General features: G+C 41.4%; 3 protein-coding genes across 3 annotated transcripts; 2 read left to right on the top strand and 1 right to left on the bottom strand.

Moving 5' to 3' along the window:
- Window positions 1-905: 905 nt before the first annotated feature.
- On the top strand, window positions 906-10900 carry LOC103513313 (P17/29C-like protein DDB_G0287399). Its single transcript, XM_026826547.1, has 10 exons — window positions 906-922; window positions 3787-4055; window positions 4595-4711; window positions 5169-5357; window positions 5667-5942; window positions 6645-6777; window positions 8255-8439; window positions 9028-9201; window positions 9993-10216; window positions 10889-10900. Exons 1-10 carry the CDS (start codon window positions 906-908, stop codon window positions 10898-10900), a joined length of 1596 nt encoding a protein of 531 aa, XP_026682348.1.
- Window positions 10779-11613, bottom strand: LOC103513312 (venom serine protease Bi-VSP-like; the record flags this gene model as incomplete). The annotated part of the gene is made up of 2 exons (XM_026826546.1): window positions 10779-11115; window positions 11449-11613. Coding segments are annotated over 2 exons (321 nt in total), but the record flags the coding sequence as incomplete, so codon positions are not given.
- A 444-nt stretch (window positions 11614-12057) lies between these two features.
- Window positions 12058-14733, top strand: LOC113469094 (collagen alpha-1(III) chain-like). The gene is made up of 5 exons (XM_026826545.1): window positions 12058-12072; window positions 12224-12422; window positions 13167-13284; window positions 13790-13977; window positions 14471-14733. Exons 1-5 carry the CDS (start codon window positions 12058-12060, stop codon window positions 14731-14733), a joined length of 783 nt encoding a protein of 260 aa, XP_026682346.1.
- The last annotated feature ends 451 nt before the right edge of the window (window positions 14734-15184 follow it).

The raw sequence follows: 15184 nt of genomic DNA, 5'->3' as shown, positions 1-15184 counted from the left end.
GAGGTTGGGTAAGGTAGGGGGGGGAGGGCGTGAAAAAATGAGAATATGCCCAAAGGGGGCGCCATGCAAAAAAGTTTGAGAACCACTGCTTTAGAGACAAGAGACATACCTGCTATGGAAGCGTGAGGTTTATTTCTAGTATTAACATCCATGAAGCTCCCAGTACCCAATGTTACTTTGATATCACCTTCCCTGTAGCAAGATAAACCAAACATGGCTGCAGACTGATCTGCCATCTGGAGGAAAACAAAAAAAGTACAACATTTAGTACTAGTTCAGAACTCCCGTCAATGGAAAATTTATACAAAAAGGACAAATGAGCAGTGATCAGTGTTATTATAGGATTAGGTTGAAGGCAAAAAGGAGCTTTCTTTTTCTTTGTCGTGGCTTCTGAATAATTACCCAAGATTTATTTATTTTGAAAAGGGTTTGATAGTAGGAGCCAGCCTGGTTAGCTTGGTTGATAGCGCGTCTGCTTTGTAAGCGCTAGGTGGCGGGTTCAATTCCCGCCAGGGGCAGATTTTATCCTAAACAGATACGGTTCGTTCTCGGAGCGGCTGGCTTTCTCCTATCCTGTCTTTATTTTCTCTTCGATTTCGGGAAAATATGACCTCGGCAGTTATAGTTCCCTCTATCAAACCCTTTAAAAAAAGGTCCGATTTTGCCGCTTGAGGCGGACTTTAATAATGTTCGTTCTCGGAACGGCTGTGACCTTCTCCTGTCATGTCTTACCGAGCATATGATGGGTATCTCACGACCCAGCACACTAGCATGTACCACACCAAACTCTCCATCAGTACACCTCGAACCCACGACCTCCGGTAATATGAACCGCGGTAGTCGGAACATCTTGAGCGCCCAATCTGCCCAGGATAGTGTGAATGGATCGTACAGACCAGAGCATGATGCGTGAGATACGTCGGTTACGTGACGAGAACCTAGGGAAACAATCGACCTTTTTTTTTAGGGGTTTGATAGAGGGGGCTGTCTGACTGAGGGACGGTAAACAGGGAGTAGACCAGCTCAGTCTGACTGGGGGACGTTAAACAGGGAGTAGACCAGCTTAGTCTGGCTGAGGGACGGTAAACAGGGAGTAGACCAGCTCAGTCTGGCTGAGGGACTTTAAACAGGGAGTATACCAGCCTGAATTTCCCTTGCCAAATAGCAAAGGTTGAGTGCGAAGGGCATCCACTCGTAAAATTCTTGTAGCAAAAACCAAATGTCCACCCAAAGCAATCTCCCTAATTAGGGCTGATTGAGATGCTGACGAAAAATGCCGACCCCGTCTGAACACAGGAAAAGGCAAGGAAGTACATTAGTAAAGGTAATTTATGTACCTTGGGTTAGTTTATAAATAAGCCAGGTGTCCAAAGTACCAAATAGAACATTGTTATCGAGCAGATTCTTCTTTACATTTGGATTGTTAGAGAGAACCCATAGTAGACGAAGTGTTACCTGAAACAAGACGAAGTGTTACCTGAAACAAGATTTAGATTTGTTACCTGAAACAAGATTTAGATTTGTTACCTGAAACAAGATTTAGATTTGTTACCTGAAACGAATGTTTAAATGAGAGTGTTTCCACTACACACGACACGATTTTCTCCGAACCACACAAAATGTCCTTGTAGTCAACGTAATTTATATTAGTGTTCCCACTACCACACAACACGATTTTTTTCCGAACGACAAGCGGGAACTGGCCTTAAGAGCTGTCGTTCGGAAAAAAATCGTGTCGTGTGGTAGTGGGAACATTCTCATTTAAATTACTTTGCCTACAAGGACATTTTGTGTCGTTCGAAAAAAAATCGTGTCGTATGGTAGTAGGAACACTTTCATTTAAATTACATTGCGTACAGGACAAAAATAACTCTTTCCAGTGGACTAGTCCTTCCTGAAACGGACCCAGAAATTCCAGTCTTCACTGGACTAATATTCAACCTTAGTCCAGTCAACCCATGATATCTAACTTCCTGTGGAAGCATTTCAACCGTCAACTAAACTGGTTCAACTAATGGCCGGGTCCACAAAGTCAGTTTAAACTCCGTTTAACTTTCGGATGAAGCAATCTGATTGGTTGATTTTTAAGAATTTCAAATTTTTTAACAAATCAGATTTCTTAAACCGAGATTAAAACTTAAACGGAGTTTAAACCCACTTTGTGACCCCGGGGATAAAACATTTATAAATCTACAATTTGTTTACGTGCGCGCGCTTCTTTGTTTTTACACAATTTTTTTCCATCATTCGACAGAACACTTTCCTTTCAATAAGAAATGATTTTTTTTTTCTTTTTTATAATCATAAATAAATATACAAATACATATTTTTTTTTTCTGTTTTCGATCTATTTCATATTAATAAATAAAAAAAAATTAAAGTAGAGAAGAGAAAAAAAAAGCATGGAAAGAGACAAATTCTCAAGAATGAATTATGTACAGGGGATGTCAACTATGTTCAAGGGGGAGCTATTTACAGATCAACTATGTTCACAAAACCTCAACTAAAAATTATACATTATATTTCGCTTCCACTAAAAAATTATACATTATTCGCTTCCACTAAAAATTATACAAGATTATATTTCAAGAGGGTTTATTCTGTCGTAATTACATTGTTCTAATAATATCGAAAAAAAACTAATAAATTTCAAACTTTTCCGCCATTTCAACATTCTTTCAAATAAAAATAAGTATTTCAGATATTACAAAAAATCGGTTTCTTTTTGCAGTCAAAAATACATTTTCTTCTTCCTCAATAACTAAAACATATTTTTATTTTACAGTTTTGAAAAAAAAAAAAAAAAAAATCTTCTTAAAAATTTCCTGTGTGGGAAAAATCGTTTTCTTCCTTTTAATATTTCATTTTGTTTTCTATCTATAAAACATTTTCCCTACAAATAAATTTACAGTCTGAAATAACTTCTAAACTCCAAATTCAATCATAAATCGATAGAAAACTTTTGTGGACCTTTTAAAAAAGTATTTCTTTCGGGCCAGGTATAAAGGGCCATTTTAAATACAAATAATACATTAGGAACTAAAGTTGGACATTCGATAAATCAATAAATGATTCGATATTAAAGTATATCGATATTTTTACTTTTCAATGACATTTCAAGTATCAATACTATCAATGATATCGATCAATATTTGTATACAATTGAGGATTCTCATGTAAAAAATAATTCAACCTAACATAAATAAAACGAAGCGGTCAAAAATCACATTCACAAATCTGTACTTGACACACTACACTGAACTGACTTTCGCATGCCACACGGCCTCATATTTTCGTCTCAGATTCTCACATTAAGAAGAAAAGTTATGAAGAAGAAAACAGGGAAGTGTACACTATTAAGTAAGAGGAAATGATAACTAATACTCTTCACTAGAATTCAAGTGAAGAGTTATCTTAGGCTGTGTTTATGTACTGGGCTGAGCTAGGCCATTGTCGGCCTTTAAGCGTGTAAAGTTGGCGGGAAATTCGAAATTTTGATTTTTTTTCCGCAACTTGTACAATCTGAATTCATTTTTTACTTTTTATCTTTAGTTTGCACGTTTATATTATACTTTTCATTTATATTAGCCATTAAAAACAAGCAAATTACAAAGCAAACAAAAATAAATTTTAAAAATTGCCGCCGGGACAGCTATCTCACGTCGTCCGAGCTCATCCTAGCCCGGTACATAAACACACCGTTAATTCATATGGAACTTCACAAAGTTACTGAGTTCTCCATCCAGATGTCAACCATTGTAGCTCATTTATTCTCTTCGCTTTCAGATTCTGTGATTCCCCTACCTCGGATCTGGACTCGCGTACCACCAAGAACTCGTCAGGCACGGGCGGGGGGCGCACGTCTAAGCGGGGTCGCAATCTCAACTCCGGCTCGGGTGGGGGTTCGTCCAGTAGTGGCGGGGTGGCAGGCCCCCTGGGGGGGTCGGGAGGGAATGGGCTGGGGTTCGGGGATCTGAGTAATTTTACCGAGACACGTAGCTCCAAGCTGAGGAATAACAGTGGGAGCTCATCGGGCGGCAAGGAGGGAAGAGATGGTGAGTGTGATTCTTACCGTAATACTTAAGATTAGGAGTTATAACAGTGGGAGCTCATCGGGCGGCAAGGAGGGAAGAGATGGTGAGTGTGATTCTTACCGTAATACTTAAGATTAGGAGTTATAACAGTGGGAGCTCATCGGGCGGCAAGGAGGGAAGAGATGGTGAGTGTGATTCTTACCGTAATACTTAAGATTAGGAGTTATAACAGTGGGAGCTCATCGGGCGGCAAGGAGGGAAGAGATGGTGAGTGTGATTCTTACCGTAATACTTAAGATTAGGAGTTATAACAGTGGGAGCTCATCGGGCGGCAAGGAGGGAAGAGATGGTGAGTGTGATTCTTACCGTAATACTTAAGATTAGGAGTTATAACAGTGGGAGCTCATCGGGCGGCAAGGAGGGAAGAGATGGTGAGTGTGATTCTTACCGTAATACTTAAGATTAGGAGTTATAACAGTGGGAGCTCATCGGGCGGCAAGGAGGGAAGAGATGGTGAGTGTGATTCTTACCGTAATACTTAAGATTAGGAGTTATAACAGTGGGAGCTCATCGGGCGGCAAGGAGGGAAGAGATGGTGAGTGTGATTCTTACCGTAATACTTAAGATTAGGAGTTATAACAGTGGGAGCTCATCGGGCGGCAAGGAGGGAAGAGATGGTGAGTGTGATTCTTACCGTAATACTTAAGATTAGGAGTTATAACAGTGGGAGCTCATCGGGCGGCAAGGAGGGAAGAGATGGTGAGTGTGATTCTTACCGTAATACTTAAGATTAGGAGTTATAACAGTGGGAGCTCATCGGGCGGCAAGGAGGGAAGAGATGGTGAGTGTGATTCTTACCGTAATACTTAAGATTAGGAGTTATAACAGTGGGAGCTCATCGGGCGGCAAGGAGGGAAGAGATGGTGAGTGTGATTCTTACCGTAATACTTAAGATTAGGAGTTATAACAGTGGGAGCTCATCGGGCGGCAAGGAGGGAAGAGATGGTGAGTGTGATTCTTACCGTAATACTTAAGATTAGGAGTTATAACAGTGGGAGCTCATCGGGCGGCAAGGAGGGAAGAGATGGTGAGTGTGATTCTTACCGTAATACTTAAGATTAGGAGTTATAACAGTGGGAGCTCATCGGGCGGCAAGGAGGGAAGAGATGGTGAGTGTGATTCTTACCGTAATACTTAAGATTAGGAGTTATAACAGTGGGAGCTCATCGGGCGGCAAGGAGGGAAGAGATGGTGAGTGTGATTCTTACCGTAATAACCAGGAACATATGGAGGCAGACAACCTAATGCCCCACCCCCAGATAGGTAAGTAAACCAACTTTGAAGACAGAAACAGGTCTATTAGTAGCCATCTTCAATAGGTCTTACGTCGACAAGAGTTGATTTGATAATATGTACATACATACTAAGAAAAAAAGTTTGAGATTGTAGGTGCAATCCACACTAGCGAAACGTATTTCATATGTCAATGCACAGTGAGGTTCATGAAACTCGGTTTCACCAGTGTGCACTGCTCTGCGTTATCCTTGTGTACGGGTTTCGTGAAACGCGCCTTAGAATTTACTTCAAAATTGAAATAAATAAATGTATATTATCATTTCGTCTCCTCTCCAGGTAACTCAGGGGGCACCAGCTCACCGACCCCGTTCGTGCTGCCGCGCCCTGACAAGCGAAAAGCTTCCAAAGACGACAGCAAGGAAGGGGGAAACACCAACAGTAGCAATGCTTCCTCCAATTCCTCATCCGACAGCAAGAAGTCACGCAGTTCAGCACCCCCAGCCTCCCCCCCTGGTTCAGGGCCTGTCCTGCTTGAGTGCCCCGACCCTAACTGCTCCAAGAAGTACAAGCATATAAACGGCCTGAGATATCATCAGAGCCATGCACATGGGGGTAAGTAATATACCTGTCCTGCTTGAGTGCCCCGACCCTAACTACTCCAAGAAGTACAAGCATATAAACGCCCTGAGATATCATCAGAGCCATGCACATGGGGGTAAGTAATATACCTGTCCTGCTTGAGTGCCCCGACCCTAACTGCTCCAAGAAGTACAAGCATATAAACGCCCTGAGATATCATCAGAGTCATGCACATGGGGGTAAGAAATTATTTTCAACTTATTGTTTCATTACAAATTGTTTCTTCAAATATTCCTTGTTTTGACTGAACTAAATCGTAGGTAATCTTTTTTGTAAGAAATACACCAGACTTTGACTGGTCTAAATTATGGTTCACTAATAATTTTTTTCTTCCATTTTTTAAATAGCCGTTTTTATTTTGTAGCAATGAAACAACTGCTACATTAGACTCGTGTGGTCTGTGTCATAGCATACCCGTCCCATAGTATGTTCCTCATCACATTGGCGAATCTAATAAGAGACATAACATCAACACCATCAACATTCAGATGCTGGATCAACACCAGAACTTTGTCTCCTACAAATTGATTTGTTGGACCTTGTTTAGACTGCGAAAATAAAGGGACTTGTCAATCCTATGCTGGCAGTATAAATCTATAAACAAGGTAGCATATTCTATTGTTATTCCTTCTGTGGTCTAGTAGTAATGGTTTTCTCTCTCTTTCTATCTCCCAGGTGTAGGTAGCACGGAAACAGAGACGGAAAATCCCGCCTCCGAGACAGAGACAGAAACACAGGAAGGAGAAGAAGGTAGACTGCAGACCTTCCCTTCTACACTGGTGGATGGAACCAGTGAACATGTGATGAGGTAAGTGTAGACCCCGGTCTACATAAGTGTAGACCCCGGTCTACAGCTGTTTTATCCAGAGGTTAGATAGAAGGAACTGTAACAAGAGAGGTCTTATCCTGAGGTTACATAAGTGTAGACCCCGGTCTGCAGCTGTTTTATCCAGAGGTTAGATAGAAGGAACTGTAACAAGAAAGGTCTTATCCTGAGGTCTTACCGTCCCGAAATCAAAGAGAAATTACATAAGTGTAGGCCCCGGTCTACATAAGTTTAGACCCCGGTCTACATAAGTTTAGGCCCCGGTCTACATAAGTGTAAGCCCCGGTCTACATAAGTGTAGACCCCGGTCTACAGCTGTTTTATCCGGAGGTTAGATAGAAGGAACTGTAACAAGAGAGGTCTTATCCTGAGGTCTTACCGTCCCGAAATCAAAGAGAAAAGGAAGACAGGTTGGGAGAAAGCTAGCCGTTCCGAGAACGATCTACAGCTGTTTTATCCAGAGGTTAGTTAGAAGGAACTGTAACAAGAGAGGTCTTATCCTGAGGTCTTATCGTCCCGAAATCGAAGAGAAAAGGAAGACAGGTTGGGAGAAAGCTAGCCGTTCCGAGAACGATCTACAGCTGTTTTATCCAGAAGTTAGTTAGAAGGAACTGTAACAAGAGAGGTCTTATCCTGAGGTCTTACCGTCCCGAAATCAAAGAGAAGGAAGACAGGTTGAGAGAAAGAAAGCCAGCCGTTCCGAGAACGAATCTTATCTGTGTTAGGAGGGAAGTTCGTCCCCCGCAATGCAGAGATGTGCTTTTTATGTGAACATTTTATTATTTCCCCCCCCCCCCACTTTTATCTCATTTTTTTTTTTTTTTGTTTTTTTTGTAAAATTTTTTTTTTTCCCCCCCCCCCCCAACTTTTAATCATATTCTTTGTTACTTCAAGAAAAATTGTGATAAATCAGAAACAGATCGAAACAGCTGGCTTTCTCCAATCCTGTCTATCTTCTCTCTTCGCTTTCGGGACGACAGAACCGAAGTTCCCTCTATCAAACCTAAAAAAAAGTTATTTAATTCTCTACAAAACTAGCATATTCTTTATTATCTCCGTATTTAATTCTTTACAAAACTAGCATATTCTTTATTATCTCCGTATTTAGGTAGGTTCTTGCACTTTTAGGGACCATAACTGTCTTCCATAAAAAAGTGAGAAAAAGATTTTTTAAAGAAGTTTGATACAGGGAACTGTAACTGCTAAGGTAAGGTCTTATCGTTCCGAAATCGAAGATAGAAGAAATAAAGGATGAGAGATAGCCAGCCGTTCCGAAAACGAACAGCAAAGATGGACAGAAAATGAGAAAGCCAGCTGTTCCGAGAACGAACATTATCCGTTCGGGCGGGAATCGAACCGGCGGCCTAGCGCTTACAAGGCAGACGCGTTACCAACTAGCTAAAAAGATTGTTTTTTGACATTAAAAATAAACCTCATTTCGTGTGTCATTTGTTCTCAGGTTACCAGGGGAGACTTCAGGAGGTGTGCCTCCCGCCGTGCCCCCCTCTCCCTCCGCGTCTACCCCTTCCTCCACACCTAGTACGAATAGTACACCCTGTAATAGCTCAGTATCCAATAGTACGAGTAGTGTACAGGGTGCCCCCAGTGGATTCAAAATCAAATCCCCCGCCTCCTTGTTAACAGGTGAGTGCACACAGTATAAGGACAGAGTTGAAAAAAATATATTATCCGAACTTTATCCTAAACAGAAGCCGTTCTCGGAACGGCTGACTTTCTCCTATCCTGTCTTCCTTCTCTCTTTGCTTTCGGAACGATAAGACCTCAGCAGTTATAGTTCCCTCTATCAAACCTCTACAAAAAAAAAAAAAAAAAAAAAAACTGAAATTATCATATTTTCAATACAAAAAAGTGTAATATTTTGAAAATGGAGAACGCCATATTTTACAAAGAAATGGATGTTACCATATTTTGAACACCAATCAGTGCCATATTTTGTCCAACTCCACTTATCTATTCTGAGGATCATATACTTACCATAATATGTACCGTGTACCCAGCTCATTTCAATTAAAAAAAAAAAAAAAACGTTGAAATCATTTTGTCGTTTTTTTTTTTATGTACACTCGTCATTTAATGTTATTATCTTCAATATTATATGCCATTCCATTCAATATTATATTACAAAGGATAAGTAATTCTGTGATATCCACAAACAGTTGTGAAAAGGCTCTTTTTTAATACAAATAAATTCACGATTGATTGATATTACAGATGTACATAGTATGGCGGACCCCAATGTTCCAGACACGAAGTCCGGCCCTGGTGGTGTTGCCATGACAACAGGCGTGGATCTCTCCTCCTCCCCCTCCCCTCATAACAAGAAGAAACGGAAACACGATGAAACACTTCCGCTCAGTGCAACATCCGGCCCTGTCTCCACGGGAGGTAATAATAATAATAGTGCTTATTATTTATACTGCTTGCATGGGTCTGAAAAGTCCCTTTACTCCAGCTGTAGGCAGGCTACTACTATTATTGTGGTCAAATTCTCAAATTGTATTGAGGATAAAATTCCATACCTCGGCTGGGATTGAACCCACGCCCTTCTGTTTACCAGACGAGCGCCTTGACCACTACACCACCGAGGCAGGTTTCTTTGGCTTGAAAGCTTAATTATTAGAAAACCAGTGGTTAGGTGAAATAGTTCACTTGGGTGAGAACCCTGCCACTTAAAATAACAAACAGGGTTTAAAATACGCGATCTGGAAAACCTGCAAAAGTCATGGAATCTGAAAATCGGCCAAAAAGTCATGGAAAATCTTGAAAATTTAAAGAAAACCTGGAAAAGTCATGGAATTTGCGACCCGGTCTAAAATTAAAAATGTTCAAATTAAATATCAAGTTTTTTTTTCCGAAAAACGGCCTGCGGCGCATTCCCCTTCATATCCCTTGATGTTCTACATATTTTATTTAAATGAAGGAGTAATCTCACTGATTTTTAAGCACCTCTGCCTCCTAATTTTCTGGAAACTCATGGAAATTTTCTGAAATAGTCATGGAATTTCATTCCGGGAAACGCGTATAAACCCTAAAGCCCTATAGAAGTATGAGTAAAGCCCTATAGAATGACCTTAGCACTCTTCCCAGTTACCTTTATCAAACCTCTTCCAAACAAGAAGACAAAACTCATTTCTTTCGTTCAAAAATAATAATCCCTGTTCCATTGCTTCACTCAGGTTCGGCTCCAGTCCTGGACAGTCCGACCCCTAACAGCAGTACTCCAGGGGCACCGGGGCCCCCCTCAGCTATACACCCTGGCCGAGAGGAACCGACCAGCCCCGCCTACTCGGATATCTCGGACGATGAAACCAGGCCCGGACGTTACCCGAACAACGAACCCATGGCCGCCTACTATCCACCTGGGACCTTGCAGACCGGCCCTGGACCAGTAGGACCACCCGTGAGTATATTCTAGTGCTAGTCTCGATCTTCCAATAGTCAATGTGTCAATTAAAATTATGTTTATCAAACAATCTTTATTTATTTATTCATACAGACTTTATTCATTTAGAGATTTCACAAAATATAACTAATGATCTGATAAACAGTAGGTAATAATACGAAATTACGAAGAAAATTCATGAGAAATGTCAAAGTAAATTCACTTTGAGATGAAGTTTTGATTTTTCCTGTGTCCAATGGTGGGTAGCACAAGAAAAATTATTGAAAAAAGGGAGCTAAAGCTGTAGGTATTCTATTGAAAAAAAAACACTTTTTGGCATTTTAGTTGGCGGGGCCCACTCAGCCTCGTGAGGAAAATGAGTAGCTATGACATATAAATGCGCATAGCGACCAGTGCCAGCATGGTAGGTAAACATTGGATTTTAGGATTATTGAGATATTGGGAAAATCCTACAATGCTGCAGTGAGCACCAAAGTTGTGATATAATAACACAAAGAAACTGCATTTACATTTACATTTATTTGCAATTAACACTGCAACCTTTGTAGATCTATTGTGACCAGTGTTTTTTCCCCTGTCCAAGCTGCTGTCTCCGGGCCTTGATGGAATGTAGAAGCACCCTCACTGATATATTTCAACCTTCTCAGTTTCTCTAAAATTCACTTGCAGCCTGCAACATAGGGCCTTCTTCTTGGGAATGATTGAATTGATATCTTCGATTCACCAATAATTTCCATCAACTAGCTGATGTTGTCTGCAATCCACTGGATGTAGTTTGTCACCCGTGTGTAGACTCCTGGGAATCCGACTTCAGCACATTTCTTCCCGTAGGAGACAACGCCTATGATGTAGTACTTGGTATCCAAAGGGTACATGAGAGGACCTCCGGAGTCTCCCTGAAATGGCGGAGAAAAAAAGTAATTTAGAGGGATTTGCAACCCATCTCTCCTTTTTCGTACCTACCTAGGTATCCTTGACCAAGGACAAAAGGAATCAAGCAAGGTCAACCTTGGAAGGTAGTTCGCCTGCCTTGTAAGCGCTAGGTTGCGGGTTCGATTCCCACCAGGGCAAACTTCATCCTAAAAAGATCAGCGTTGTTTCTGGATGGCCCTCTTTATCCTATCCTGTCCTCTCTTGGATTTCGGGACGATGAGACCCTAGCAGTTATTCCCTCTGTCAAAACTCTTGGGGGGGAAAAAAAATCGGTTGGAAAAAAATTCGTTTCTTACCCCACACGAGTCCTTGCCACCCGACAACACCCCAGCACACAGAATGTTCTCATTGATGGTAGCGCCATAGTTGCTGAATATCTGCCGACATTTCGGATTGTCCACAACGCTGATCTGGACATGGCGTAGCTTGGGACTTAATGGTCCACCTGGTGAGGATAACAAAATTGGTTAGGTAGGTGTTTTGGTTTGCACTCAGTCTCGTAAAGGCCCGTTGCATATTCTTTATTATCTCCGTATTTAATTCTTTACAAAACTAGCATATTCTTTATTATCTCCGTATTTAATTCTTTACAAAACTAGCATATTCTTTATTATCTCCGTATTTAATTCTTTACAAAACCAGCATATTCTTTATTATCTCCGTATTTAATTCTTTACAAAACTAGCATATTCTTTAATATCTCCGTAAGTAGGTAGGTTCTTGCACTTTTAGGGACCATAACTGTCTTCCATAAAAAAGTGAGAAAAAGATTTTTTAAAGAAGTTTGATACAGGGAACTGTAACTGCTAAGGTAAGGTCTTATCGTTCCGAAATCGAAGATAGAAGAAATAAAGGATGAGAGATAGCCAGCCGTTCCGAAAACGAACAGCAAAGATGGACAGAAAATGAGAAAGCCAGCTGTTCCGAGAACGAACATTATCCGTTCGGGCGGGAATCGAACCGGCGGCCTAGCGCTTACAAGGCAGACGCGTTACCAACTAGCTAAAAAGATTGTTTTTTGACATTAAAAATAAACCTCATTTCGTGTGTCATTTGTTCTCAGGTTACCAGGGGAGACTTCAGGAGGTGTGCCTCCCGCCGTGCCCCCCTCTCCCTCCGCGTCTACCCCTTCCTCCACAAAACCCCAACGCACCCCCCGGCACTGACCCCAGACACCCGGGACCCCTCAATCCTCCTGACGATAAGTCCAGTCTGAACTCACCCCATGGCAAACTACAGCCTGGCCCCGCCGGCCCTGGGAGTGATAAAGGTATTTCTTAAGAGGTTTGACAGAGGGAACCGTAACTGCTAAGGTCTTATCGTCCCGAAATTGAAGAGAGAATCAAGACAGGATAGGAGAAAGCCAGCCGTTCCGAGAACGAACATTATCCATTCAGGATAAAATCCTCCCTGGGCGGGATTCGAACCCGCGGCCTAGCGCTTACCAGGCAGACGCGCTACCCCTCCAAGCTGACTAGGCTTGCAAGCCTTAGATTTCTGTATTAAAAAGGGATTTCAATTGTATTAAGCATGCAAGCATTAGATTTCTGTATTAAAAAGGGATTTCAATTGTATTAAGCATACCTCAATGCGTGTCGTAAATGTCCCCCCAGTTAATTTACATCGATTTAATTCTAGGTCCAACGTGTTGAGGTTGTCTTTCGGCAAAAAATCGTGTCGTGCGTAGTGGAAATCCTCTCATGTAAATTACATTGTCTACAGAACATTTGGAAGAGAAAAGAAATCGGATGAAACTCACGACAAGTGTGAACGGGCCTTTAGCCATTACAAAAAGGCCCGGGTGTCAATTTTGAAAATAACTTTTGTTAAAACTTCGTCAATTTGAAAATATCCAAAGAAAAGTCAATTTTGAAAATGCCCTTTATAGAACTATTAACGATCTGTTTCGAATTTCCTTAGAAGAGAATCGTACTTTTGACAATAAGGAGGGGGGGGGGTATCTGTATTAAGAAATCATATTTATTGTCCATATTTTTACTTTTCTTTGTTCAAGGTGGAGGATCTGGTAATGAGAATCATCAGATATTGAAGGAATCACATGAAGTGAAGAATCAGGTCCTGCTGCCAGGAACATATGGAGGCAGACAACCTAATGCCCCACCCCCAGATAGGTAAGTAATCGAACTTTGAAGACAGAAACAGGTCTATTAGTGTAAGAGACAGATTCAATTTTTTTCTCACTTTAGTCTGAAACGTGAAACCCAGATATCGTTCTGGAACTTCCCAGAAAATCCGCTATAAGGCCATGATTGCTTAGCACAATATCTCATTAGAATTCGATTGTAAATTATCACCCCTTGTGTCCTCATTAACCGATTATGAATTCCTAATACTTGATGTATTGTCCTGTCATGATACTGTGGGGAAATATTGGGAAGCACGTAAGAAAATGACCTAATAGTCAAATCCTGACAATCGCTAACAGCAGCATATTTGGGTTCCCTGATGCATACGGACTTACGGAGTAAGTTTGACAAAAGTAAACCTTTATTCATATACTAGGGCGAACCCGTCGCGTTGCTTCCACACACACACTCACACACACACACATTCATTTTTATATATTAGATCTACTCGTAGATATCAGTTTAATCATTATCTTTCTCCCTCGCCCAGTCGATTCTACCTATACAATACCCCGGGCCAGGAGGCTGCAGCTGCAGCTGCTGGGGCTGGGGGTGCTAGACAACGTAAGGAATCACACTCAGCCCCGGGGAGTGGAGGCAAACCATCACTCAAAGATATTAAGAAGGAAACGGAGGATAGTAAGGATCAAGGTGTTAAACCTACCATGGAAACACAAGGTAAGAAGAAGCGTTAGGTTCCCCAAAATAGGGGTAAAATAATAATTGAGAAGGTGAAAAAAATCTGGTGTGAACATTACACAATTCACACGACTTTCTGGTAAATTTGCAGAACTCAAAATAATAATGATAGTTCCGTATCGGCCGCTTTTTGTTCCGCCCACAAAATACTCCACATGTAATAATGGTTTAAGAAAATCCCAACAAAAAAAATCAGGGCTGGGAATCGAACCCGAGGATGCTGGATTTTGAAGTCGAGCTGCTACACTTCTCCTAACTTTCACTATTTTAATTTGTTCCCAGAAGAGGTTAGGTAGTAGATCTCTTCCTCTTCTGGGGTTTCAACTTTCAACATAGCAACGAGTGTCCATGATAAAGTCGAATTAATGTAACGACCGTTGCTATGAACTCTCAAGAATAGGTATGTAAGATTTTCACTTTTTTGCGGTGATAATCAAAGAGGTTCATTCCAAGTATTAATTGATGATTCCAGGGCCCCCTCCCGCACCTACCAGTCAACAGTACGCTTACATACACGCGGGCTATCTGCCCGGACCTCCATACAATGCTTACGAACCATCTCATCCCGGTAACCCGCATCCTATGTACCGTGGGGGTCTAGGCGGACATCTGCCGGAGGGAGGGGTGGACACGAGAGGGCCCTGGCTGGAGGGTTTGCTATTGGAGGAGGGGGTGGAGGGGGATTTGATAGCGCGTTCTTGTAACTCGTGGATCTTGTGTGTTGAGGCGGTCTGATAATACATATCCAGGTTCTGCAACAACAAGAAGGAGATTCCAACAATTAGAATTAGTATTCCATATTATATTGTACCAAATATACAGGGTGTTTTAAAAAAAAAAGTTGCCACCCCTGAAAACTCGAGAACCGTTAGGAATTCGGAAAAATTCTAAAACACGTATATCTTTATTTTCAAGGGGAACCTATTTTAAGGGGATCTTAATTTTTCGGCACTATCAGGGGCGGCCGCAGGGGGGTCAACTTTAAAATCTTAAATGGGAACCCCCTTACTTGTGATACATCATATCAAAGGTATTACAAAACGTAGTACTTCGGTACAAGTTTGAGCTCAATCCAACAACCAGGGCCGGCGCTATGGCCTTTTAAAATTTTCATCCTTCCATGTTCTCTCGCCAATAGGGGAAGCACCAAAAATGGGAAATTCATATTGATTGGTGATTTGATTTA

This window comes from Diaphorina citri, unplaced genomic scaffold (genome assembly GCF_000475195.1).
Source record: "Diaphorina citri unplaced genomic scaffold, Diaci psyllid genome assembly version 1.1 scaffold953, whole genome shotgun sequence".
Taxonomy (NCBI): Eukaryota; Metazoa; Arthropoda; class Insecta; order Hemiptera; family Psyllidae; genus Diaphorina; species Diaphorina citri.
This window is presented reverse-complemented; position numbering and strand designations above follow the sequence as displayed.

What these genes read in the sequence shown, in the direction of transcription:
- LOC103513313 (XM_026826547.1), top strand. An exon ending in TCAGAGCCATGCACATGGGG is followed by an intron (nt 5,943 to 6,644) that starts GTAAGTAATATA and finishes TCTATCTCCCAG; the next exon opens with GTGTAGGTAGCACGGAAACA. An exon ending in CCCCGCCTCCTTGTTAACAG is followed by an intron (nt 8,440 to 9,027) that starts GTGAGTGCACAC and finishes TTGATATTACAG; the next exon opens with ATGTACATAGTATGGCGGAC.
- LOC113469094 (XM_026826545.1), top strand. An exon ending in CGGCCCTGGGAGTGATAAAG is followed by an intron (nt 12,423 to 13,166) that starts GTATTTCTTAAG and finishes TCTTTGTTCAAG; the next exon opens with GTGGAGGATCTGGTAATGAG. An exon ending in ACCTACCATGGAAACACAAG is followed by an intron (nt 13,978 to 14,470) that starts GTAAGAAGAAGC and finishes TGATGATTCCAG; the next exon opens with GGCCCCCTCCCGCACCTACC.